This window comes from Heteronotia binoei, chromosome 1, assembly GCF_032191835.1.
Source record: "Heteronotia binoei isolate CCM8104 ecotype False Entrance Well chromosome 1, APGP_CSIRO_Hbin_v1, whole genome shotgun sequence".
Lineage (NCBI taxonomy): Eukaryota > Metazoa > Chordata > Lepidosauria > Squamata > Gekkonidae > Heteronotia > Heteronotia binoei.
Window position 1 is genome coordinate 267,090,058 of NC_083223.1, and position 27,260 is coordinate 267,117,317.

The 27,260-nt window shown below is 50.2% G+C and overlaps 1 protein-coding gene across 1 annotated transcript in view; it reads left to right on the forward strand.

Annotated features, from left to right (window-relative positions):
- Positions 1-27,260, forward strand: part of KCNN3 (potassium calcium-activated channel subfamily N member 3) — a 220,184-nt gene that overhangs the window by 42,013 nt on the left and 150,911 nt on the right. The window contains exon 2 of the mRNA XM_060255425.1: positions 7,813-7,908. Coding sequence (XP_060111408.1) covers positions 7,813-7,908 — 96 coding nt within the window. The remainder of the gene's footprint in view (positions 1-7,812; positions 7,909-27,260) is intronic.

Here is a 27,260-nt window from a genome sequence, read left to right on the forward strand (position 1 = left end):
ATGGAGCAGAGGTCCATCAGTGGCTGTTAGCTACAGCGTATTGTTGGAACTCTCTGTCTGGGGCAGTGATGCTCTGTATTCTTGGTGCTTGGAGGGACACAGTGGGAGGGCTTCTAGTGTCCTGGCCCCACTGATGGACCTCCTGATGGCACCTGTTTTTTTGACCACTGTGTGACACAGAGTGTTGGCCTGGAGGGGCCATTGGCCTGATCCACCGTGGCTCCTCTTATGTTCTTGTGGAAGATCCGCTGCTTGACATGCAGAAGGTTCCAAGTTCAACCCCCGCCTTCCCCAGCTGTAAAAGAACCAGGGAAGAGGTGAAATAAAAGACCTCTGCCTGAGACCCTGGAGAGCTGCTGCTAATCTGAGCAGACAAACTGACTTTAATGGACCGTGGATCTCGATTCAATCACATTTTCCCTACTAGGTATTAATTCATTTAGTTATTTATACCTTGCTTTTCTTTCCCTAATGGGGATCCTAAACAAATTATAATATTCCCAGTTTTATTCTGACCACAACACCGCTGCGGGGTAGGTAAGGATGTCAGTGCATGAATGGCTTCGCCTTTTGAAGCGAACTTCCAGGGCTGAGTGGGAATTTGAACCTGCATCTCCCAGATTCTAGTCTGATGCTTTAACCACTACACCATCCTGTCTCTAGGCTTAGGATAAGTAGGCTTGTAAAGGCTTTTTGCTTTGCTCTCAAGGCATTCGGAGCTGCCTACTTCTGAGCACGAGCAAAGCGCCTCTCACCCCTGACGGAGCTGATTTGAAATTAAACCTTTCGGGACTTGCAGAGTTCTTCCTCCTCTGTTTGCGGAGTGGCTTTTAAAATCATTTATTGGCTAAAATATTTATACCCTGCTGTTCCTCTTGTTTCAGGATAGCTTATGGAAATAGCTAAAAACATTTCCAGGCAAAATCAGAATACCTTAACAAGCCTCAAGTCTCTTCCCCCCCACCCTTGAAAGACGACACCCATTCAAACCCCTTCCAAAGCACTTGCAGGCACCCCCAGAAGATCTCCGACATAAAAATAAGCGAAATGGCATAGAGTCCCTGAGCATGAACAGAGGGCTTCTACCCTCTGACGCAGAGTGCTTTAAATTTTTTTTTTTAAAGGGCAGGTCCTGTGCTTCTGAGCATCTACAGAGGGCCGCCTTCCATCCTCTCCCACCCTAGCTTCCCTCACAAGGTTGTTGTGAGGATAAAACAGGAGAATGATGGGAGGTGCTTTGAGAAAGGTATAAATGAATTAAATAAATGGATTAAATGAATTAAACTCTGTGTCTGGGGCAGTGGTGCTCTGTATTCTTGGTGCTTGGGGGGTGCAACAGTGGGAGGGCTTCTGGTGTCCTGACCAACATTCCCTCTAAGCTGCAGAGTCTTGTGAGCAAGAATTCTACTTTTGTGAGCCACTGGTATTAAAGTTGTGAGCTCCTGGCATTAAAGTTAGTGAGCTACTGCATAAATTATTGTGCTCCGGGGTCATATTTCCTGAGAAAGACAAAAATGTGTGAGCTGGAGGTTAAAAATCTGTGAGCTAGCTCACGCGAACTCAGCTTAGAGGGAACACTGGTCCAGATCCCACTGGTGGACCTCCTGATGGCACCTGGGTTTTTTGGCCACTGTGTGACAAAGAGCGTTGAACTAGATGGGCCACTGGCCTGATCCAGGATGGCTTCTCTTATGTACTTATGGCCACTGGGTGACACAGAGTGTTGGACTGGGGGGGGCCATTGGCCTGATCTGACATGGCTTCTCTCATGTTCTTATGGCCACTGTGTGAGACAGAGTGTTGGACTGGAGGGGCCATTGGCCTGATCCAACATGGCTTCTCTGATGTTCTTATGGCCACTGTGTGACCCAGAGTGTTGGACTGGATGGGCCATTGGCCTGATCCAACATGGCTTCTCTCATGTTCTTATGGCCATTGTGTGACACAGAGTGTCGGACTGGATGGGCCATTGGCCTGATCCAACATGGCTTCTCTTATGTTCTTATGGCCACTGTGTGAGACAGAGTATTGGACTGGATGGCCATTGGCCTGATCCAATATGGCTTCTCTTATGTTCTCAAATAACCAAATATTATGAATAGCAGTAGAAATCATATGGGGGGGGGGGCAGGAACCAATAGCACAAATTGATTTTCATTTATAACGTTTTAAAAAACCCTGTATTCTCCTCTCCCACCCCTGAGGTAAAATGTTAATTTTAAAAGGAAAAAAAATGGCTAGGAGAGCAGCCATTCACCACCCTGGCACGAGAAGGACAGTTATTACCAAAATAATAGCCTGAAGTTAATGAATATAAGAGGGGAGAGTGCCGTGGGCAACCACGGAAACCATTCGGGTGAAAAAAATCAATCCGAGATAAACACTCGGTAGATGAATATTAAAGAACCTCCTGATGGGTTTTGAAAGTTCGGGTTTCTTCTCTATAAATGACAACGCTTGCATCTTTTGCGACGCTCGGGAACTAACCCATTAAAAGAGAACCCTTGTTAAAATCTTGGCTCTGTGGTCCCCTGCTGTGACTCTTGCCTTCATTTGTGGTTCAGATCCAGGGAAAGCTAGTCACTGTGCGTGCGCAGCCACATTCATGCCCAGAGTGCTGCTACAGGTTTGTGGTGTTTTGCGTGATAAACCCGTGCCAGCGTGCAGGCCGAGCAGGAGGGAAGCAAGCAGACAGCTATTGATTAAGAACGTAAGAGGAGAGCCCTGCTGAATCAGACCAGTGGCCCATCTAGTCCACCATCCTACTTTACACAGTGGCCAGCCAGTTTCTCTGGAACAGGGGTCTCCAACCCCTGGGCCGTGGACCGGTACAGGTCCATTGCCTGTTAGCAACTGGGCCATGGAGCGAGACAAAGCTACCCTGCCGCCACTGTTCCTTCTAAGATGCAGAGTCTTGTGAGCAAAAATTCTACTTTGTGAGCTACTGGCATTAAAGTTGTGACCTACTGTATAAATTATTGTGCTCTGGGGCCATTTTTCCTGAGCTAAGACAAAAATGTGTGAGCTGGAGGCTAAAAAATCTATGAGCTAGCTCACGCTAACTCAGCTTAGGGGGAACACTGCCTGCCACCCCTTTCCCCCCACCCGGGTCCCGGGAGGCGAAGGTCATGGTCTCACTCCAAATCACCACCTCTTTCATCTGCCTGAGTCCTGGCCAGGCAGAAGGGGCAGCGCAGCAGCGACCTTTGCCTACCCCTCATTTAAAGACCCCATGGTGGGATTGGGACAGGGCATGGGGGCAGTGAAACCTCCAGCACCCCCCACTGGTCCATGGAAGAATTGTCTTCCACAAAACCAGTCACTGGTGCCAAAAAGGTTAGGAGCCATTGCTCCGGAGGGCCAACCACAGGGCAGAGAGGTCTAGGCCTTCCCCTCATAAAAACAGAAGAAGAGCCCTGCTGGATTAGAGCAGTGAGGGTCCATCTAGTCCAGCATCCTGTCTCACACAGTGGCCTCAACCAGTTCCTCTGGAGGGCCAACAACAGGGCAGAGAGGCCGAGGCCTTCCCCTCAGAAGAACATCAGAAGAGTCCTGCTGGATCAGACCAGTGAGGGTCCATCTAGTCCAGCATCCTGCCTCACACAGTGGCCTCAACCAGTTCCCCTGGAGGGCCAACAACAGGGCAGAGAGGCTGAGGCCTTCCCCTCATAAGAACATCAGAAGAGCCCTGCTGGATCAGACCAGTGAGGATCCATCTAGTCCAGCCTCCTGCCTCACACAGTGGCCTCAACCAGTTCCTCTGGAGGGCCAGCAACAGGGCAGAGAGGCCGAGGCCTTCCCCTCAGAAGAACATCAGAACAGCCCTGCTGGATCAGACCAGTGAGGGTCCATCTAGTCCAGCCTCCTGCCTCAAACAGTGGCCTCAACCAGTTCCTCTGGAGGGCCAGCAACAGGGCAGAGAGGCCGAGGCCTTCCCCTCAGAAGAACATCAGAACAGCCCTGCTGGATCAGACCAGTGAGGGTCCATCTAGTCCAGCCTCCTGCCTCACACAGTGGCCTCAACCAGTTCCTCTGGAGGGCCAACAACTGGGCAGAGAGGCCGAGGCCTTCCCCTCATAAGAACATCAGAAGAGCCCTGCAGGATCAGACCAGTGAGGGTCCATCTAGTCCAGCCTCCTGTCTCACACAGTGGCCTCAACCAGTTCTCTGGAGGGCCAACGACAGGGCGGAGAGGCCGACACCTTCCCTTGACGTTGCTTCCTGGCTCTGAGATTCAGAGGTTTGACTTCCTGTGAACGTAAAAGTCCTCTTTAGCCACCATGGCTAGTAGCCATTGATAGACTTATCCTCCCTGAACTACCACATCTCCTTTTAAAGCTGTTTTATCCCTGTGGCCATCACTGCATCCTCTGGCAGTGAATTCCACCTTTTAATCACTTTCTGGGTAAAGTAGCATATCCTGCCATATACCTTTGTCGGTTGTAGTAGTTCCTTTTGTCTGTCCTATTGCCCATCAGCTTCACCGGATGCCCTCAAGTTCTAGGCCAGGGGTGGCCAAACTTGCTTAATGTAAGAGCCACATAGAATAAACGTCAGGTGTCTGAGAGCCGCAAGACATGAAGGCCAGAGGTTTGAGAGCAGGAAGGAAGGAAGGCAAATAGATGGGAGAGGGGGGTGGGGGTGGAAAGAAAGCAACTTTAAACGCACTCTCCAAGCTGCTGTCTGGCTTGGCTTGGAGAGGTGATTTAAAGGGATAAATGCCTTCTCCGAACCGGCCAGTGGGGCAGCGGGGGTTTTGAGAGCCACGCAATATGTATGAAAGAGCCACATGTGGCTCCCAAGCCACAGTTTGCCCATCCCTGTTCTAGGCTTTTGGAAGAGGAAGAAAAAGTTCTCTTTGGCAACTCCCTCCATCCCATGCGTAATTTTATAAACCTCTATCATAACTCCGCCTTAATTGTCTCGTTTCTAAGCCAAAAAGTACCCAACTCTTCAGCCTTCCTTCATAGGGAAGGTGCTCCAATCCCTATGGGTGTTTGTTGCGTGTCAGACAGCTACGAGACGTGGGACTTGTCCGTTCATTCCTTTGGCCAGATCCAAAAGCAGGGCTTTTTTTGTAGCAGGAACTCCAGCTGCTGGAATGGCCTTGGGTCAGCCATGGCTCTCGCAGAGGTTGCCCTTGAAAGGGCAGCTGCTGTGAGAGCCCTCTCAGCCGCACCCACCTCACAGGGTGTCTGTTGTGGGGGAGGAAGGGAAAGGAGATTGTGAGCCACTCTGAGACTCTTCGGAGTGGAGGGCGGGATATAAATCCAATATCGTCTTCTTCTTCTTTGCATATTAGGCTACAACCCCTGATGTAGCCAATCCCCCAAGAGCTGACAGGGCTCTTAGTAAAGGGCCTCCTGTAAGCTTCAGGAGGATTGGCTACATTGGGAGGGTGCGGCCTAATATGCCAGGGGTGGCCAAAGGTAGCTCTCCAGATGCTTTTTGCCTACAACTCCCATCAGCCCCAGCCATTGGCCCTGCTGTCTGGGGCTGCTGGGAGTTGTAGGCAAAAAAAACATCCGGAGAGCTACCCTTGGCCACCCCTGCAATATGCAATGGAGTTGCTGCTACAAAAAAGCCCCACAAAACCATTTTACTCCCCCCTTCCCAAGCAGGCAGTAATGCATAGAGCTCAGCTAGCTGGCGCTGGCCTTCAAGGCAAGGATCTTCTGGCCCTCCGTGCCCATTATGAGAACATCTGCAGCTATTAGCTATCCCAAAGCCTGCGGGAAGAGAGTCCTCTCCGCACTTGGCATGGCTTAATTGCGTTATCGGCTCGCTGTTGGATTGGCTGTAATCAATTCATTGCGTTTGGCAATTCTGCCTTACAGCACATTTCTTTTCCTTTTTCTTTTAAATAAAAATCTGCAAAATAAAGCCTTCAGATTAACTCTTTGCCTCTGGAAGTTTGCACTTGAGCAGGCTTTGATTTACTGCAGGCTGCCTGCAAGCCCTTGCAAAAGAAAGCTTCCTGTCCGATATCTGTTTTTTTTCAGGCCGGGGCTTTGACTACTGCGGTCTGCTGTCTGGGGTTCTCCCCTTGAAGACAGCTCGGAACCTGTGTCTGTTCAGAGGCTGCAGCTAGCGCAGAATGCGGTAGCTAGATTTCTGGTTGAGGCCAGCTATTGGGAATATGCGAGCCCAGATTATTCCCCGATATTGGGAATATGTGACCCACACTGTCTACTGATCTACTCCTGAGCCCAATTCAAGGCGCTGGCTTTTTTCCTTTAAAGCCCTATATGGCAGGGGTGTCGAACCCTTTTGTTATGAGGGCCGGATCTGTCATAAATGAGACCTTGTCGGGCTGGGCCATGTGCGTCATAAAATGTAATGCCAGGTAGCAGACACACACACACAGCTGAAGATTTTTTTTTAAAGCCTTCAAATAAAACATGCTTAAAACATTAGCACTCTTGCAATATTTTGTTTATTTAACAGTCTCTGGTAACCCTCGTTCTGGATTACTGCTTCAAAATCTGGAGACAATGTCTGTGCTGTAGCAATCTTGAGCGTGCTGTTCAGGTGTTGTTCAAGTATGTATCTGTAAGTTGCAAACCTACTTTTGATTTGCTCACGGGCCTGATAGGACCCCTCTGGGGGCCTGACCCGGCCCTTGGGCTGCATGTTTGACACCCCTGCTATATGGCTTGGGATGGCATATCTGAAATACTATCTTCTCCCACGTGCTCGCATCCGGGAATCGAGATCTCAGAGAGAGGCCCTCCTGACTGCTCCATCAATCGAAGAAGCTCATTTGGTGGGAACACAAAGCAGGGCCTTTTCAGTGGCAGCCCCTTAATTATGGAATGGTCTCCCCAGGGAGGTGAGCCTGGCCCTATCACTTTTGATCTTTAGAGGCAACTGAAGACAGTTTTATTTAGGACTGCATTTGGTTATGTTCAGTAGCAGTCCTGAATTGTGATTTTAAATTTGGGTGGGTTTTCTTTATTACTGTATGTATTTTATCTGTGTTGTAAGCCACCTCAAGCTCCATAAGGGAGAAAGGCGGTTATTAAATGTTTAAAATTAATGAATAAATGTCTTTGGGTGGGCAGAGAGGCAAAAGCTGGTATTTTTTCAGGTGACACATGGTAGCTAAAACTAGAAGAAGAAGAAATTGTATTTATATCCCACCTTTCACTCTGAGTCTCAGAGTGGCTCACAATCTTCCTCCCCCACAACAAAGACCCTGTGAGCGATGTTCCCTCTGAGCTGCAGAGTCTTGTGAGCAAAAATTCTACTTTGTGAGCTCCTGGCATTAAAGTTGTGAGCTCCTGCATAAATTAGTGTGCTCTGGGGTCATCCTTCCTGAGCTAAGACAAAAATGTGTGAGCTGGAGGCTAAAAATCTGTGAGCTGGCTAACTCAGCTTAGAGGGAACACTACCTGTGAGGTAGGTGGGGCTGAGAGAGTTCTCCCAGAAGCTGCCCATTCATGGACAACTCTGCGCGAGCTATGGCTGACCCAAGCCCATTCCAGCAGCTGCAAGTGGAGGAGTGGGGAATCAAACCTGGTACTCCCAGATAAGAGTCTGCACACTTAACTACTACACCAAACAGAGGCCAGGTGAAACCCTGGGGCACTGTTCCCTCACTAATTTCCTGGCCTCTTGGTGGTGGTTCTCATTTATATTTCCCCTTGCTCCTTCCCTGTTTAATTGGATTATCATGGTTTTATGTGTATCGATTGTGTGTCATTCTTGAAGGCTCTTGGGCTGCTTTGAAATTCTAGGGCCGCAAGGCTCCTGGACTTCCTAAATAAAAAGTTTTGTGACTAACCTTCTCTCTCCTTCTTTTCCACACAGGGTTCCATGTTCTCACTGGCACTGAAATGCCTTATCAGCCTCTCCACTGTCATTTTGTTGGGCCTCATCATCGCCTACCACACCCGAGAAGTTCAGGTACGTCTTTGTGCTTCCGGGAACGAATTGTGGGACTGGATCCTTTCTTGGGATACAGTTGGAAGGTTTGGGGACAGGGAAAGCCAACACGATACCTGTTTCGGGTACCGACTTGTGTGAAAAGCCGGAGCATCTTTCAGTGAGGCAGGGCTGCCTTGGTGGCTAAACAGTAGGCTATTGGGGAAAAGTCATCTTTTAATTGACGTAAATTGGTGTCTGGAGCAGCGTTCCCTCTAAGTTGAGTTTGTGTGAGCTAGCTCACAATTCTTAAGCCTCCGGCTCACACATTTTTGTCTTCGCGCAGGAAAAATGGCCCCAGAGCAAAGTAATTGACGCAGCTGCTCACAACTTCCATGCCAGTAGCTCACAAAGTAGAATTTTTGCTCACAAGACTCCACAGCTTAGAGGGAACTGTGGGAGGTGGCGTATACCAAATCAGACCATTAGTCTGCTAAGTACTGGTTTCACCTCTTGCTGCAAGCCATTCTGCGGCAGCCATTTTGTGTCCCTCCCCCCCTTGTCAGAATTTCAAAACTGCCCATAGTCCCCCAAAGTCTCCAGTCTACTCTAATTGTCAGAGAAACAACCTTTCCCAATATCTCCTGCTTACTTTGATTGTATATGACAGGACTAGAACCCTGGACCTTCTGCTTGTATAGCAGGTGTCCGGCCACTTGGAGCGCTGCTCCTTTTAAGGCCAGCAACCTGACGTTAAAGTGAATACAAGTACAATCTGTGTACAGGATACACTTGGCTTTTTATTTTTGTACGTGCATTGGGTAATTCTTACATTACATTCATGCACAGCTTGGACCTGGGATTGAAATCGCGTATTTACCAGGGTATATCTTTTACCCAGTTTTAAGAAAACATGAGAGAAGCCATGTTGGATCAGGCCAATCAATGGCCCATCCAGTCCACCACTCTGTCTCACACAGTGGCCAAATAAACCCAGGTACCAGGATGTCAGAAGTCCTCCTACTGTTGCCCCTTTCAAGCACCAAGAAGACAGAGCATCACTGCCCCAGACAGAGAGTTCCAGCAATACGCTGTGGCTAATAGCCACTGATGCACCTATGTTCCATATGGTTATCCCATCCCTTCTTGAAGCTGGCTATGCTTGTAGCCGCCGCCACCTCCTGCGGCAGTGAATTCCACGTGTTCATCACCCTTTGGGTGAAGAAGGACTTCCTTTGATCCGTTGTAACCCGACTGCTCAGCAGTTTCATTTTGCCCTGGAAATGCAACTTATGGTTTTCTTACAAACAGATGTACAAAACCCTCCCTGTAGTACCCGGCACCAAGTTTAGGGACTGGGTGAAACCCTGTTGATTTGCCCAGGCGTTTTGTGAATTCCCTTGTGTGCCTCCACTGTCGTTTTGCTGTTAAATTGGTTGGGAAAGTTGACGCAGCTTGCTGCTCTTGCTGAAGCATTTGACCCTGTGCGCGGTTTGCGTTTGCGTGCCTGTATGCCTCACTGCTGTTTATTTCCCTCTTTTTACCCACACTTGATTACTTATTGATTTTTTTAAGCCGTTTCTAAAATGTAGTTTTTTGGGGGTTTTTGGTTTTGATCCCGTTGTAAGATGCCTTCCATTTGGGGCACCTGGCTAATAAGTATTATAAGTCTTGGGTGGTGCATAGGCTATGCATAGGTGCCAGAGAAGTGCTCCTTAAAGCATTTTTTAAAAAATAATAGGAAAATAGGGTTGCCAACTCCCAGTTTGGAAACTCCTGGAGATTTGGGTGGCATTTGAGGAAATTAAGTGGCAATATATTTGTATATAAGAATATAGGATAAGGAGTTAGTACTGTACTGATTAAGGTGAAACTATAAGAAATGTGTGTTTGTAAGCCAAAAGAAAGAGTTATAAAGCAATAGAAGGGATATAAGAGGCGAAATGGAAGATATAAATTGTAAATGGTGCTCAGATTGTGAATGAATGGAATTAGACATTTTGTAACAAGGAAGAAAATGTAAACAAGAGGCATTTGCTCTCCCCGTCCAACCCTAATTTTCCCCATATCCCCCTGTATTATTCTTTCCTTCCCCTTTTCCTTTATTTGAAACTTAATAAAACTTTTAATTAAAAAAAAAGATTTAGGTGTGAACCTTGGGCAGTTCCGCAGGGCCTGTAAGACAGTCCTTTTCCGGTTGGCATACAACTGACCGATATCTGAACATCCGAATATTTGAACATCAGAATATCGGAATATCTGAATAGCTGAATTTTTAAGGAAGACTTAGCATGGCATACTGATAATTGTGTTTTTACTCTATTTTATTATATAAATTATTAATGTATTTTAAATTGATTTATTGTTGGAACTTTGTGTTGTGAGCCGCCCTGAGCCCGCTTCGGTGGGGTACAGCGGGATATAAATTGAATGAAATAAATAAATAAAAGGTTGGGGAGGACAGGGCTTTATTTTGTAGCAGGGACTCCTTTGCATATTAGGCCACACACCCCTGATGCAGCCAATCCTCCTGGAGCTTACAGGAGGCCCTGCACGAAGAGCCCTGTAAGGATTGGAGGATTGGCCACATCAGGGGGGTGGGGCCTAATATGCAAAGGAGTCCCTGCTACGAAAAAAACCCCTGTCAGTGGGGTACAATATCAGAGTCCACCCTCTAAAGCAGCCATTTCCTCCAGGAGAAACGAGCTCTGCAGTCTAGAGATGAGCTTTAGTTTCAGGGGATCCCCAACTTCCACCTGGAGGCTGGCGGTCCCTATTAAAACCACCTTGCTGGATTGGAGCAGAGCCAAACTAGTCCCCCAGCATGGAGATCCAGCAAGCAGGAAAGGCTTCACCTGTTGGATTTCATTGCTGAGATGCAGCCCAGCCATCCAGACATTTCACTTCTCTGTCATAGCTCCGGGTTGGACAATTCTTGGAGATTTGGAGGTAGAGAATGGGGCGGAGCCAGTTTGTTGTAGTGGTTAAGTGTGCGGACTCTTATCAGGGAGAGACGGGTTTGATTCCCCACTCCTCCGCTTGCAGCTGCTGGAATGGCCTTGGGTCAGCCATAGCTCTTGTAGAAGAAGAAAATGATATTGGATTTATATCCCGCCCTCCACTTGGAAGAGTCTCAGAGCGGCTCACAATCTCCTTTACCTTCCTCCTCCACAACAGACACCCTGTGAGGTGGGTGGGGCTGAGAGGGCTCTCACAGCAGCTGCCCTTTCAAGGACAACCTCTGCCAGAGCTATGGCTGACCCAAGGCCATCCCAGCAGCTGTAAGTGGAGGAGTGGGGAATCAAACCCAGTTCTCCTAGATAAGAGTCCTCACACTTAACCACTGCACCAAACTGGCTCTCAAGGAGTTGTCCTTGAAAGGGCAGCTGCTGCGAGAGCTCTCTCAGCCCAACCTACTTTACAGGGTTCCTGTTGTGGGGAGTGGGGGAGGTTAAAGGAGATTGTGACCGCTCTGAGACTATGAGATTCAGCGTATAAGGCGGGATATAAATCCAGAATCATCTTCTTTAGGGCAGGGAGGATCCTCAGCAGGGTACAATGCCAATGAGTCCACCCTCCCAAGCAGCCGTTTTCTCCTGCAGTACAGAGATCCGTTGTGATGCTGGGAGATTTTCAGGCCCCACTCAGAAGCTGGCAACCAGGTTCCAGGAGTCCCTTCGCTTCAGGCTAGTTGGCGGGACTTTTGCCAGCGGGGAGTCAGGTTGCCATGCCTAGAGACGGCTGCCATGGAAACCGGATCCCGCCCTTCCCTCCCTCAAATTTCGGCATGTGACTGTTGCCTGGCGTTAGTAAAAGGAAAGGGGAGGCTGATCGTCTCCTTCTCCCCCACCGCGCTGCCTGTGTTTGTGGGGAATCCCCCCCTCAGTAGCAAAAAGGAGGGGAGAGACTTCCTGGTTGAGCGGGGCGGCAGCTAGGCCGAAGCTCTGAGGTTTGCTGCTGGACGTTGCTATGGTTACAGGAGCAGCCGGCGCTGGTTCCTGGCATGGGGAACTCCCCTTTTCTGCACTACACTGCATATTTTGCTCCCGTCGCTTCCACCCGTGGGATTCAACCCTGCGGCGTGCTCTCCGTTTGTGCGTGTGCAAATGTGTCATCTGCTTCCCCCCCCCCCCCCGCCCCACGTTCCAGCACTGCTTGTACATCTACTGCAGCTAGGGGTGCCAGCCTCCAGGTGGAACCTGGGGATCCTCCGGAATTATAGCTCATCTCCGGACATATGAACATATGAAGCTGCCTTATACTGAATCAGACCCTGGGTCCATCAAAGTGAGTCTTGTCTACTCAGACTGGCAGCGGCTCTCCAGGGTCTCAAGCTGAGGTTTTTCACACCTACTTGCCTGGACCCCTTTTTAGTTGGAGATGTTGGGGACTGAACCTGGGACCTTCTGCTTACCAAGCAGATGCTCTACCACTGAGCCAACCTCCCTCCCCCAGAATACGTATGAACATATGATGACAGAGATCAGTTTCCTCTGGAGGAAATGGCTGCTTTGGAGGGGGGACTCTAGGGCATTATACCCCACTGAGGTCCCCGTCCTCCCCAGGCTCCAACCCCAAATCTCCAGGAATTTCCCCACCTGGATCTAGCAACCCTAACCCCCACCACTGATGGCCATGGGAACCTGTCATCCTTGACCCCAGCATAGGCTGAATTTGAGCCTGGGGTCTCAGTTGCAGCATTTTTCAACCCCAGAATGTGCAAGATTGTGACCAGGGCTGTGCCTCTGAATATGTACAGAATGCAAATAAATGGGAGAGGGACAAAAGAAAGCAGTAGGGATGGATGCTCTAGCCCGGGGGTGGCCAAACTGTGGCTCATGAGCTGCATGTGGCTCTTTCACACTTATTGTGTGACTCTCAAAGCCCCCACTGCCCTGTCGGCCAACTTGGAGAAGGCATTTGTCTATTTAAATCTCTTCTAAAAGCCAAACCAGCCAGTGGCTTGGAGAATGCATTTAAAGTTCTTTCTTTCCACTCCTCTTCTCCCCTTCGCTATCTAATTGCCTTCCTTCCTTCCTTCCTTCCTTCCTTCCTTCCTTCCTTCCTTCCTTCCTTCCTTCCTTCCTTCCTTCCTTCCTTCCTTCCTTCCTTCCTTCCTTCCTTCCTTCCTTCCTTCCTCCCTCCCTCCCTCCCTCCCTCCCTCCCTCCCTCCCTTCCTCCCTCCCTCCCTCCCTTCCTCCCTTCCTTCCTCCTGGAGTGTTGTGTTCAGTTTTGGGCACCACATTTTAAGAAGGATATAGACAAGCTGGAACGGATCCAGAGGAGGGCGATGAAGATGGTGAGGGGTCTGGAGACCAAGTCCTATGAGGAAAGGTTGAAGGAGCTGGGCATGTTTAGCCTGGAGAGGAGGCGGCTGAGAGGTGATAGGATCACCATCTTCAAGGACTTGAAGGGCTATCCCATAGAGGATGGTGTGGAATTGTTATCTGTGGCCCCGGAAGGTAGGACCAGAACCAGTGGGTTGAAATTAAATCAAAAGAGTTTCTGGCTCAACATTAGGAAGAACTTCCTGACCGATAGAGCGGTTCCTCAGTGGAACAGGCTTCCTTGGGAGGTGGTGGACTCTCCTTCCTTGGAGGTTTTTAAACAGAGGCTTGATGACCATCTGACAGCAATGAAGATTCTGTGAATTTAGGGGGAGGTATTTGTTAGTTTCGTGCATTGTGCAGGGGGTTGGACGAGACGACTCTGGAGATCCATTCCAACTCTGTGATTCTTTTCTTCCTGTCTTACTGGCAAACATCTGACATTCATGTCTTGCAGCACTCAAATATCTGACCTTCGTGTCTTGCAGCTCTCAAACATGAGAGAGCCAGTTTGGTGCAGTGGTTAAGTGTGTGGACTCTTATCTGGGAGAACCAGGTTTGATTCCCCACAACTCCACTTGCAGCTGCTGGAATGGCCTTGGGTCAGCCATAGCTCTGGCAGAGGTGGTCCTTGAAAGGGCAGCTGCTGTGAGAGTCCTCTCACCCCACCCACCTCACAGGGTGTCTGTTGTGGTGGAGGAAGATAAAGGAGATTGTGAGCTGCTCTGAGACTGAGATTCCGAATGGAGGGTGGGATATAACTCCAATATCTTCTTCTTCTTCTTCTGTGTCACACAGTGGCCAATAAAACCCAGGTGTCATCAGGAGGTCCACCAGTGGGGCTAGAAGCCCTCCCACTCTTGTCCCCCCCTCAAGCACCAAGAACATAAGAGAACATAAGAGAAGCTCTGTTGGATCAGGCCAGTGGCCCATCCAGCCCAACACTCTGTGTTGCACAGTGGCCAAAACCAAGGGGCCATCAGGAGGTCCCCCATAGGGCCAGAACTCTAGAAGCCCTCCCACTGTTGCCCCCTCAAGCACCACGCATACAGAGCATCACTGCCACAGACATAAGAACATAAGAGAAGCCATGTTGAATCAGGCCAGTGGCCCATGCAGTCCAACACTCAGTGTCACACAGGGGCCAAATCCCAGGCACCATCAGGAGGTCTGCTAGCAGGGCCAAAGCACCCCTGCTCATCTCTTGCTTTTAGAACCATATGTGGTTGTCCTAAGTCAGCTGTTTCCACTGCCATTGGAATTAGGCTGGCCATATGGTAATTCCAATGCTTGCTTCTTCCCCAGTCTCTTGCATTTTCAGGGATGGGCTGTGACTCAGTGGTGGAGCTTGTGCTTTGTGGGCAGCATTCCCCAAATGCACTGAGCAAGACATCTCCTATTCAATTCCTGGCATCTCGAGTCAGAAGGACCAGGAAGTAGGTCAGGGGTGTCAAACATGCGGACCGGGGGCCAAATCAGACGCCCAGATGGCTCCTGTCGGGCACTTGAGCAACTGGCTGTCATTTGCTTCCTTCTCCCCCTCTCTTCTGCATAACCACTTGCTTTGCAAGGCTTGCTCAGCCGCACAGGAGCTACAGAACTCCTGTTTTCTCCATTGGCTGAGGCTCCTCCCTTGGGGACGGGGCGGGGGAAAGAGGCAGAGCTTGCTTTGCAAGGCTCTCTCAGTCGCACAGCAGAGCTAAAGAGCCAAGCCTCTCTTCCTTCTGTTAGCTGAGGCTCCTCCCCCTCGGTCCCTTGGGGAAGGAAGGAAAGAGCCAGAGCTTCCTTTGCCCAGTTCCCTGGATCCCATGGGAGAAATACAAAGAAAGCACCTTTAAGACCACTGAGTGCTTATATTTTAAGCATGTTTGGTGCAGTGGTTAAGTGTGTGGACTCTAATCTGGGAGAACCGGGTTTGATTCCCCACTCCTCCACTTGCCGCTGCTGGAATGGCCTTGGAAGGGCAGCTGCTGTGAGTCCTCTCAGCCCCACCCACCTCACAGGGTGTCTGTTGTGGGGGGAGAAGTGATAGGAGATTGTAAGCTGCTCTGAGTCTCTGATTCAGAGAGAAGGGCAGGGTATAAATCTGCAATCGTCTTATTATTATTATCTGGGAGAACCGGGTTTGATTCCCCACTCCTCCACTTGCAGCTGCTGGAATGGCCTTGAGCCAGCCATAGCTCTCGCAGAGTTGTCCTTGAAAGGGCAGTTTCTGGGAGTGCTCTCTCAGCCCCACCCATCTCACACGGTATCTGTTGCGGGGGAGGAAGATAAAGGAGATTGTGAGCCGTTCTGAGACTCTGAGATCTGGGGCGAAGGGCGGGGTATAAATCCAGTGTCGTCTTCTTCTAATTGTGTTTGTCTGTGTCCTTTATCAAGTTTATATTTCTGCTTCCTAATATTAAATAGGTACAGACATGGCTTGGCCCAACACAGCCCCGCCTGGTAAGGTCTCATTTGTGTCAGATCCGGCCCTCATAACAAATGAGTTCGACACCCCTGCTCTTGAGGGTGCATTGGAGAAAGTCCAGAAAGGGCAACTAGAATGATTGAAGGGCTGGAACACTTTCCCTATGAAGAAAGGTTGAAACGCTTGGGACTCTTTAGCTTGGAGAAACGTCGACTGCGGGGTGACATGATAGAGGTTTACAAGATAATGCATGGGATGGAGAAAGTAGAGAAAGAAGTACTTTTCTCCCTTTCTCACAATACAAGAACTCGTGGGCATTCGATGAAATTGCTGAGCAGACAGGTTAAAACGGATAAAAGGAAGTACTTCTTCACCCGAAGGGTGATTAACATGTGGAATTCACTGCCACAGGAGGTGGTGGCGGCCGCAAGCATAGCCAGCTTCAAGAGGGGTTTAGATAAAAATATGGAGCAGAGGTCCATCAGTGGCTATTAGCCACAGTGTGTGTGTATATATAAAAAATTTTTTGCCACTGTGTGACACAGAGTGTTGGACTGGATGGGCCACTGGCCTGATCCAACATGGCTTCTCTTATGTTCTTATGTGACACAGAGTGTTGGACTGGATGGCCCATTGGCCTGATCTAACATGGCTTCTCTTATGTTCTTATGAGGCTAAGCCTCTTGGGCAGGGGTGATGTGAGTAGGCGATGTGAAAGGCCTCTGGCCGAGACACTGGAGAGCCCCTGTCAGTCCCAGGAGACAAAACTGACTGCCCTGATTCAGTCGTCATGTTTTCAAGAGACACGCTGCGGAAGGAAAAGCATTAGGTGGCCCCAGCTCTTCATGCTATCTCTCTTCCCCCCCCACCAGCCATCTGTTCAGTGGCACACCTGGGCTCAGTAAAGCATGCAGGCTCACAAGGTAGGTGGCACAAGCAATTAGCCTCAGTGACCCCGTATCTTTCTCCAGCAAAAGGTGGCCAGTTGACCACGGGGAGGGAAAGAAAAGCCAGCTTGGCCTCTCGAGTGCCTTGGACAGCACCGCGGTTGTCAGAAGGCAGCCGGCAAAGTAACTCAGAGCTGTGAGAACGAGAGTCGTCTCTCGCTAGCGTCGCCCGCCCAAGCTGCCGGGAAAGGCGCAGGAGCAGAGAGCAAGAAGAGCAGTTGGCGACCCTCAGGGCCGGACCCAGACTGCCTGGTGCCCTAGGCAAGGCTAACTTTCTGCACTGATAACGTCACCGAGTCACATGGGGGGCGGCCAATTCGGTGCCCCCAGAAGGCTGGCGCCCTTGAAGGAGAAGACAAAGAAGGAGAAGATATTGGATTTATATCCCGCCCTCCTCTCTGAAGCTCAGAGTGTCAGAATGGCTCACAATCTCCTTTATCTTGCTCCCTCACAACAAACACCCTGTGAGGTGGGTGGGGCTGAGAGACCTCTCTCAGAAGCTGCCCTTTGAAGGACAGCTCTGCGAGAGCTATGGCTGACCCAAGGCCATTCCAGCAGCTGCAAGTGGAGGAGTGGGGAATCAAACCCGGTTCTCCCAGATAATAATAATAATAAGACTGCAGATTTCTACCCCGCCTTTCTCTCTGAATCAGAGACTCAGAGTGGCTTACAATCTCCTATAACTTCTCCTCCCACAACAGACACCCTGTGAGGTGGGTGGGGCTGAGAGGGCTCTCACAGCAGCTGCCCTTTCAAGGACAGCTCCTCTGAGAGCTCTGGCCGACCCAAGGCCATCCAAGCAGGTGCAAGTGGAGGAGTTCTCCCAGATAAGAGACCACACACTTAACCACTACACCAAACTGGCCGGCGCCCTAGAAGAAGACGACAGAGAAGGAGAAGAAATTAGATTTGTATCCCGCTCTCCACTCTGAATCTCAGAGTTTCAGAGTGGCTCACAATCTCCTTTATCTTCCTCCCTCTCCTTTATCTTCCTCCCTGTGAGGTAGGTGGTGCTGAGAGAGCTCTGACAGAAGCTGCCCTTTCAAGGACAACTCTGCGAGAGCTGTTGCTGACCCAAGGCCATTCCGGCATCTGCAAGTGGAGGAGTGGGGGAATCAAACCCGGTTCTCCCAGATAAGGATCCTCGCACTTAACCACTACACCAAACTGGCTCTCTAGGCAATTGCCTAGTTTGCCTAGGGGCAGCTCCGGCCCTGGCAACTCTGCCCCAGCAGGCGTCTTAAAGGGACAGGGCTTGACTTGTCCCTTGGCAACTTGGCGCAGGACGAGAAGCTGCTTGAGCTGAAATCCTCTCTCTTTCGTGCGAGGGTTCAAGGGTCCAGGAAGCCTCCTTGGGGGTCCGCCATCCCCCTGCTGACGAAGAAGGAGCCGAGTACCCTGCCAATAAGACCACTTGGTAGGGTTGCTAATTTCCAGGGAGGGCCTGGAGATCTCCTAGAATCACAACGCGTCTCCAGGTTGCAGAGTCCCTGGAGAAAATGGCCGCTTGGGAGGGTGGACTCAGTAGTGTCGGACCCTGCTGAGGTCCCTCCCCTCCCCGAACCCCCCCTCCCCAGGTTCCACCCCCCCCCTCAAATCCACAGGTGTTTCCAAAGGGCGAGACTTGTCTTAGCAGTAGTATGTGCAATAAGGGTCAGGGGTCTTAGTGGAGCATACGCTGAACATGAGTCAACAGTGTGATGCGGTGGCTAAAAAGGCAAATGCAATTTTGGGCTGTATCAGCAGAAGTCTAGTGTCCAGATCACGTGAAGTGATGGTATCGCTTTGCTCTGCTCTGGTAAGACCTCACCTGGAGGATTGTGCTCAGTTTTGGGCACCACATTTTAAGAAGGATGTAGACAAGCTGCAACGGGTCCAGAGGAGGGCGACGAAGATGGTGAGGAGTCTGGAGACCAAGTCCTATGAGGAAAGGTTGAAGGAGCTGGGGGTGTTTAGCCTGGAGAGGAGGCGGCTGAGAGGTGATAGGATCACCATCTTCAAGTCCTTGAAGGGCTGTCCTATAGAGGATGGTGTGGAATTGTTTTCTGTGGCCCCAGAAGGCAGGACCAGAACCATTGCGTTGAACTTAAATCGAAAGAGTTTCCGGCTCAACATTAGGAAGAACTTCCTGACCGTTCGAGCGATTCCTCAGTGGAACAGGCTTCCTCGGGAGATGGTGGGCTCTCCTTCCTTGGAGGTTTTTAAACAGAGGCTTGATGGCAGCGATGAAGATCCTGTGATTTAAGGGGAGGTGTTTGTGAGTTTCCTGCACTGTGCAGGGGGTTGGACTAGATGACCCTGGAGGTCCCTTCCAGCTCTGTGATTCTAACCCCAAACTGCCAACCCTACCACTAGGGGGAAGTGGGAGTCAGTTCCGTCTCCAATCTTTCTCCCCTTCCTCGGCCTCTGGTTTGGACCCGTCTCCCCAACAGGCAGCCCCACGGTAAAGTCTGAGCTGCCCTTTTGTGGGGAGGTCACCTTGACCCCCTCCTCCTGCTTTCCACCTTCCTCCACAACACGTGCCGTTTTCTTTAGCTGGGGAGCGTGCCAGGAAAAGAGACAGAAAGGGATTACTCCTGCGTGTGGGTTTTCGGTGCCTGTTGCAGACGCCGCCTCCAGAAGGAATCAGTTCTACTTTTAAGCGTGATTTATCTGTCTTCGTATTTCTTTCTCTTTTTTTACCTTGCCCTTCCTCTGAGGAGCTAGGGGGAAGCGTGAATGCTTCTTCCCCTCCTCCACTTTATTTTGGGATTGGCTGGCGTGCCCCTCAATCAGCCCTGAGTCAGGTGCTGGTCATCCTGGAGCTTCAGTCAGGCCCCTGTTATGGTCTCCAGCCTCTGAAAACAACTCCCGCCCGCCCCCCCATCATTAAAGCGTGGAGATGCTATCTTCTGCATGAGCTAAGACATCCGCAAAGCCCTCTTTTAACTGTCTTCTCTTCGGCACGCGCAGAGGCTGAGGCTTTGTGAGCCCAGATGCGGTCTGGTTGGGAGAGAGAGGCTTGAAGTGACACGATCCAGGGAGCGGGGTTGCCAGAGCCTCTGTGGCTGGTCACACTGGGCTGGAGAGGGTTAAAGAGTCCTTTGCCAGTGCCCCTCGAGCAGGGGTGTCAAACATGCAGCCCAGGGGCTGAAACTGGCCCCCAGAGGGCTCCTGTCAGGCCCCCCGAGGAACTGGCTGTCATCTGCTTCCTTCTCCCTCTCTCTTGCTTCCTTCTGCATCACAGCTTGCTTTGCAAGGCTTGCTCAATTGCACAGAAGCTACAGAGCCAAGGCTCTATTTTTCTCCATTGGCTGAGGCCCCTCCCTTGGGGAGGAAGGCAGAGCTTGTTTTTCCGGGCTCTCAGACTCTTAATCTCACAGCAGAGCTACTGAGCCAAGCCTCTGTTCCTTCCCCCTTCTGGTCACCTGTGTGAAGGAAGGAATGAAGGAAAGAGCCAGAGCTTCCTTTGCCCAGTTCCCTGGATCCCATGGGAGAGATACAAAGAAAGCTCCTTTAAAACCAACAAGTGCTAACATTTTAAGCATGTTTTAAGGGTTTTTTTTTAAAAAAATGTGCTTAAAAAATTGTGTTTGTGTCCTTTACAAAGTTTATATCTCTGATACCTAATCTTAAATAGGTATATACATGGCCCAGCCTGACCTGACATGGCTCGTCCCAACAAAGTCTCATTTATATCAGATCCGGCCCTCATAACAAATGAGTTCGACACCCCTACTCTTGAGGGTAAGCCTCTTGGGCTGGGGTGGCTGAACTGTGGCTTGGGAGCCACATGTGGCTCTTTGACACATATCATGTGGCTCTCACTCCCCTGTTGGCTGGCTTGGAGAATGCATTTAAAGTTAAAGTTGCTTTCTTTCCAGTTCTCTCTTCCTCCAGCTATCTTCCTTCCTTCCTGTCTTGTGTCTCTCAAACATCTGATGTTCATGTCTTTCGACTTTCAAACATCTGACGTTTATTCTATGTGGCTCTTACATTAAGCAAGTTTGGCCACTCCTGCTCTAGGGGGAGCCAGTGTTCCTCAAGCCCTTCGAAACCTGGGCCCTGTCACTGAATTTGGGTTTCTGAAGGCGGATTCAAAACTGTTATTTTTCTGCAACCGTTATGACTCGTGTGCACTGACCTGTTTGTTTGAGGCTTCGGTCTGTGAACGGCCCTCTGGTGGTCGCAGAGCCTTCAATCCCGCATCTCACTCGACCATCTCATTCCAGAGGTCTAGCCTCTTGTACATAAGACAACTTAAGAACACAAGAGAAGCCATGTTGGATCAGGCCAGTCACCCATTCAGTCTAGTGTTCTGTGTCTCCCAGTGCCAAAACCCAGGTGCCTTCAGGAGGCCCACCAGCAGGACCACAGCTCCAGAAGCCTTCTCACTTTGGCCCCCCCATAAGCACCAAGAAGACAGAACATCACTGCCCCGGACATAAGAACATAAGCGAAGCCAGTGGTCCATCCAGTCCAGCACTCTGTGTCTCACAGCTGCCAAAACACAGGTGCTCGAAGGTAACATGGCTGGTGAGACCTTCCTCCTGCTCTGGGAGAAGAAGAAGACAGCAGATTTATATCAGAGATATCAGAGACTCAGCGTGGCTTACAATCTCCTATATCTTCTCCCCCCACGACAGACACCTTGTGAGGTGGGTGGGGCCGAGAGGGTTCTCGCAGCAGCTGCCCTTTCAAGGACAACTCCTAGGAGAGCTATGACTGACCCAAGGCCTTTCCAGCAGCTGCAGCTGCAGGTGGAGGAGTGGGGAATCAAACCCGGTTCTCCCAGATAAGAGTCTGCGCACTTAACCACTACACCAGACTGGCTCTCCAGAGTCAGTTGGACATTTATTTTACCTGCTTCCCCCCTCCTCAACACAGAATGGACACTTGGTTTTAAGAAGATGATGATGAAGAAGAAGATATTGGATTTATATCCCGCCCTCCACTCCGAAGAGTCTCAGAGCGGCTCACAATCTCCTTTCCCTTCTTCCCCCACAACAGACACCCTGTGAGGTGGGTGGGGCTGGAGAGGGCTCTCACAGCAGCTGCCCTTTCAAGGACAACCTCTGCCAGAGCTCTGGCTGACCCAAGGCCATTCCAGCAGGTGCAAGTGGAGGAGTGGGGAATCAAACCCGGTTCTCCCGGATAAGAGTCCGCACACTTAACCACTAAACCAAACTGGCTCTCCTACACCAAATGGGCTTGCTTTGGATTAGAAGCACAGGGACCCCCACAGCCGGCTGGGGATCACATCCCCCCCCCCCCCAGTAATCTGCATTAGACCGTGACCTGGGGCTTTGATCCAGGTGGGCAGCCGTGTGTGTCTGCAGTAATAAAACAACGTTGGAATCCAGTAGCGCCTTTAAGACCAGCAAAGTTTTATTGAGAAGGGTGCTTTCGCTCTCGATTCCAGTCAAAAGCGGTTTGCCGTCTTCAAACAGGGTTGTTGGGATAGGTTCTTCTATTCCGGAGTCTTTCGGTAGATACGTGATCCATTCAAGTTCCTTGCAGGGCAGCAGCTGCAGAATCGAATTCAGCTTCCTTCTAATCTCCGAAGCAAGGCACAGAGCCCAGGGGTGTACAGTAATTCCGTGTCACGGCTGGGATTACATCGAGTGAATTCCTGCCTTCCAGATGTATGTCCCCACACTGCCTCTTTGAAGCTGGATTGTAAAAGAGAGAGAGAGATTGGTGACCTGGCTTGTGGAAAGGAGCAGTTTGTCAGATGGGGATTGGCCCAGGGCTTTTTGCTGTAGCAGGAGCTCCTTTGCATATTAGGCCACATCTCCCTGATGTAACCAGTCCTCCAAGAGCTCCCAGGGCTCTTCTTGCAGGGGCCTCCTGTAAGCCCTAGGAGGATCGGCTACGTCAGGGAGGTGTGGCCTAATACGCAAAGAAGTTCCTGCTACAAAAAAAGTCCTGCTTTTGGATCTGGCCAAAGGAACGGAACAGACAAATCCCATGTTTTTTCCAGCTTTCTGGCACGCGACAAACACCCATAGGGACTGGAGGACCTTCCCCGTGAAGAAAGGCTGAAGAGTTGGAGACTTTTTGGCTAAGAGAAGAGACAATGAAGGGGAGACATGATAGAGGTTTATAAAATTATGGATGGGATGGAGAGAGTTGACAACGAGAACTTTTTCTTCCTCTTCCAAAAGACTAGAACTTGAGGGCATCCAGTGACGCCGATGGGCAGTAGGTTCAGGAGAGACACACAGAAATACTTCAATTGCTACTTGGAAAAAAATGAAACGCTACTTTACACAGAGCATGATTAAAAGGTGGGATTCACTGCCAGAGCATGTTGCGATGGGCCACAGGGCTAAACAGCTTTAAAAGGGGTTTTGAAAGATTCAGGGAAGATAAACTTAGCAATGGCTACTAGCCACAGTGGCTAAAGAGGAAAAAAACCCCAAACCCTGGGAATTGCCAACGGGCCTGGAGAAAAAAATGGCCTTTCCCCATTAATAGAGGCTTTATGTGTGAAAATGGACAGTGACTTTGAACATATGAACATATGAAGCTGCCTTCTACTGAATCAGACCTCTGGTCCATCAAAGTCAGTATTGTTTTCTCAGACTGGCAGCGGCTCTCCAGGGTCTCCAGCTGAGGTTTTTCACGCCTACTTGCCTGGACACTTTTTAGTTGGAGATGCCGGGGATTGAACCTGGGACCTTCTGCTTCCCAAGCAGATGCTCTACCACTGAGCCACAGCCTCTAGCTAGACTGGCAGGGGCTCTCCAGGGTCTCAAGCTGAGGTTTTTCACGCCTATTTGCCTGGACCCTTTTTTGGAGATGCCAGGGCTTGAACCTGGGACCTTCTGCTTCCCAAGCAGATGCTCTACCACTGAGCCACCGTCCCTCCCCACTGCACTGCTTGGGGGCAAAGAACATTTAGCTAAGGGACAAGGGACACATTCTCCGGGCAGCTAGCGACCGTAGTTACAGCCTGACCCTTTGGATGTTTACTGGAAAGTCCTTCCTGTGATTTTTTTTTTCAATAGGTCAGGCTTGCAAATAGCTGTGTCAGAGGATTGCTTTGCCCGTGCTGTGGTGGGCGGTGTGCTTTGGGTTTGCACCAAAGGCACGTCAAGAGAATGACTAATCTTCTGGAGGTTGCTCATGCAAAGTAATGGACTAGTAGGTTTCCTTACACACCCCTCCTGATAGCCGTGGCTCACTGATAGAGTCTCTGCTTTACATGCAGAAGATCCCAGGTTTGATCCCTGGCATCTCCAGTAAGAACAACAACTGCAACAAAGATTTGGCATTAGGTGATGTGAAACAGCTGGAGAGCCGCCGGCGGTCTGAGTAGACAGTACAGACTTTGAGGGACCAACCGTCTGATTCCCTATAAGGCAGGTTTGGACTCAGCTGGCATGAACATGGATTTATGAAGACACCAAACTGGTTTGTGTTGGCCCTCCAGAGGAACTGGCTGACCACTCTGTGAGATGGGATGTTGGACTGGATAGATCATTGGTCTGATCCAGCAGGGCTCTTCTGATGTTCTTATGAGGTGAAGTCCTCAGCCTCTGTGCCCTGTGGTTGACCCTCCAGAAGAACTGGTTGAGGCCACTGTGTGAGACAGGAGGCTGGACTAGATGGACCCTCACTGGTCTGATCCTGCAGGGCTCTTCTGATGGTCTTATGAGGGGAAGGCCTCGGCCTCTGTGCCCTGTGGTTGACCCTCCAGAAGAACTGGTTGAGGCCACTGTGTGAGACAGGAGGCTGGACTAGATGGACCCTCACTGGTCTGATCCTGCAGGGCTCTTCTGATGGTCTTATGAGGGGAAGGCCTCGGCCTCCCTGCCCTGGTGTTGGCCCTCCAGAAGAACTGGTTGAGGCCACTGTGTGAGACAGGAGGCTGGACTAGATGGACCCTCAGTGGTCTGATCCTGCAGGGCTCTTCTGATGTTCTTATGAGGTGAAGGCCTCGGCCTCTCTGCCCTGTTGTTGGCCCTCCAGAAGAACTGGTTGAGGCCACTGTGTGAGACAGGAGGCTGGACTAGATGGACCCTCACTGGTCTAATCCAGCAGGGCTCTTCTGATGTTCTTAAGAGGGGAAGGCCTCGGCCTCTCTGCCCTGTTGTTGGCCCTCCAGAGGAACTGGTTGAGGCCACTGTGTGAGACAGGAGGCTGGACTAGATGGACCCTCACTGGTCTGATCCTGCAGGGCTCTTCTGGTGTTCTTATGAGGGGAAGGCCTTAGCCTCTCTGCCCTGTTGTTGGTCCTCCAGAAGAACTGGTTGAGGCCCCTGTGTGAGACAGGATGCTGGACTAGGTGGACCACTGGTCTGATCCAGCAGGGCTCTTCTGATGTTCTTCTGAGGGGAAGGCCTTTGTTCATATTTCTGTGAGTTCCTATTACTGTTATGAATAGGTCTTCTTTGGCTTGTTTTTCACTTGTTTAGGGACACAAGCATACCCTTTAGGTCTATTTATTTACGTTATATATAGTCAAGCTTTCTCACTGAGACTCAAGGCAAGTTAATGTAAGTCCATACAGTCAGCAGGATGGGCCATCCAATAAACAGTGCAATAGGGTCTAGATTTGCAGAAATTCTGAAACAGAGCTGAAACAAGGCAGAAGTAAGAACAAAAGAAGAGCCGTGTTCTATAAGTCCAGTGGCCCATCCAGTCCAACACTCTGTCACACAGTGACCAAAACCCAGGTGCTATAAGGACGTCCACCAGCAGGGCCAGAACTCCAGAAGTCCTCCCAAGCACCAAGAAGACAGAGTATCCTTGTTCCAGACATAGTGTTCCATCTAGACCAGGGGTGGCCAACAGTGGCTCTCCAGATGTTTTTTGCCTACAACTCCCATCAGCCCCAGACATTGGCCATGCTGGCTGGGGCTGATGGGAGCTGTAGTCAAAAAACATCTGGAGAGCGACCCTTGGCCACCCCTGATCTAGACTCTGGTTGGCCAAACTGCAACTCAGGAGCCACATGTAGCTCTTTTGCACATATTGTGTGGCTCTTGAAGCCCCCACCCCACCTCATTGGCCAGCTTGGAGAAGGCATTTGTCTCTTTAAATCATTTCTCCTAGCCAATTAAGTGCACGGACACTTAGCTGGGAGAACCGGGTTTGATTCCCCACTCCTCTACTTGCAGCTGGTGGAATGGCCTTGGGTCAACCATAGCTCTCGCAGAGCTGCCCTTGAAAGGGCAGCTGCTGTAAGAGCTTACTCAGCCCCACCTACCTCACAGGGCGTCTGTTGTGGTGTGTGTGGGGGAGAAGGTAAAGGAGATTGTGACCGCTCTGAGACTCTGAGATTCAGAGTATAGGGCAGGATATAAATCCAATTACTTCCTTCCTTCCTTCCTTCCTTCCTTCCTTCCTTCCTTCCTTCCTTCCTTCCTTCCTTCCTTCCTTCCTTCCTTCCTTCCTTCCTTCCTTCCTTCCTTCCTCCCATCTTGCAGCTCTCAAATATCTGAACTTTCCTCCTTCCCTCCCTCTTCCCGTCATTCCCTCCTTCCCTCCTGCCTTCTCTCCCTCCCTCCCTCCCTCCCTCCCTCCCTTCCTTCCTTCCTTCCTTCCTTCCTTCCTTCCTTCCTTCCTTCCTTCCTTCCTTCCTTCCTTCCTTCCTTCCTTCCTTCCTTCCTTCCTTCCTTCCTTCCTTCCTTCCTCTCCCATCTATTTGCTTTGCTTTCCTGCCTTCAAACATCCCATGTTCTTGCAGCTCTCAAACATCTTTTATTTGATGTGGCTGTTACGTTAAGCAAATTTGGCCAGCCCCTGGGCTAGACCTTGTGGCTATTATTCTTTGGGTAAACACATGACACCGCTTTCTACTGAATCAGACCATCAGTCCATCAAAGACAGTGTTGTCTACTCAGGCGGTCAGCAGCTCTCCAAGGTCTCAGGCTAAAGTCTTTCCCATCACCTTCTGCCTGATCCTTTAACTGGAGATGCTGGGAATTGAACCTGGGACCTTCTGCATGCCAAGCAGAGGCTTTTCCACTGAGCCACAGCCCTTCCTAATTATCTGTACTTCCTTATATCTGTTCTTAGCCTACTGCTCATTAATTCCATTGAGTGCCCTCGAGTTCTTGTACTGAGAGGAAGGGAGAAAAATATATAAGCATAACATGTTATGCTTTCCCTTTCCCTTTATCCCTTTACCTCACAGAGGTCTGAGAGGAGCAGAACAGAGCAGAGCAGCTCTCATAGCTGAGACAGCTGGAGAAGTTGCTGAGAATTTCTGAGTTTTGAAAGACTTCATTCTGAGGTTGTGGGACTGCCTAAAATTCTGAGTTGTGATAGCTGGGGAACTACTGGTTGTTTGGTTGAGTGGGCTAAAGGTGAAAGTGATTGAGAGTGATTGCTGCTGATTGCTTAGGAGTTGAAATGTTGAAATCAAACATGGTTAAAACATTAGCACTCATTGGTCTTAAAGGCGCTCTCTTTGTGTTTCTCCCATTGGATCCAGGGAAGTGAGGAAAGGAAGCTCTGGCTCTTTCCTTTCCCAGGGGACTAGAAGGCGGAGGAGCTTCAGCCAATAGAAGGAAGAGAGGCTTGGCTCAGTAACTTTGCTGTGGGTTTGAGAGAGCCTGGCAAAGCAAGCTATTCCTCCCCCCTTCCTCCCCAAGGGAGGAGTTTCAGCCAATGGAGAAAATAGTGGTTTTGCTCTGTAGTTCCTGTGCAGTTGAGCAAGCTGGGCAAAGCAAGGTGTGATGCAGAAGGAAGCAAGAGAGAGGGAGAAGGAAGCAGATG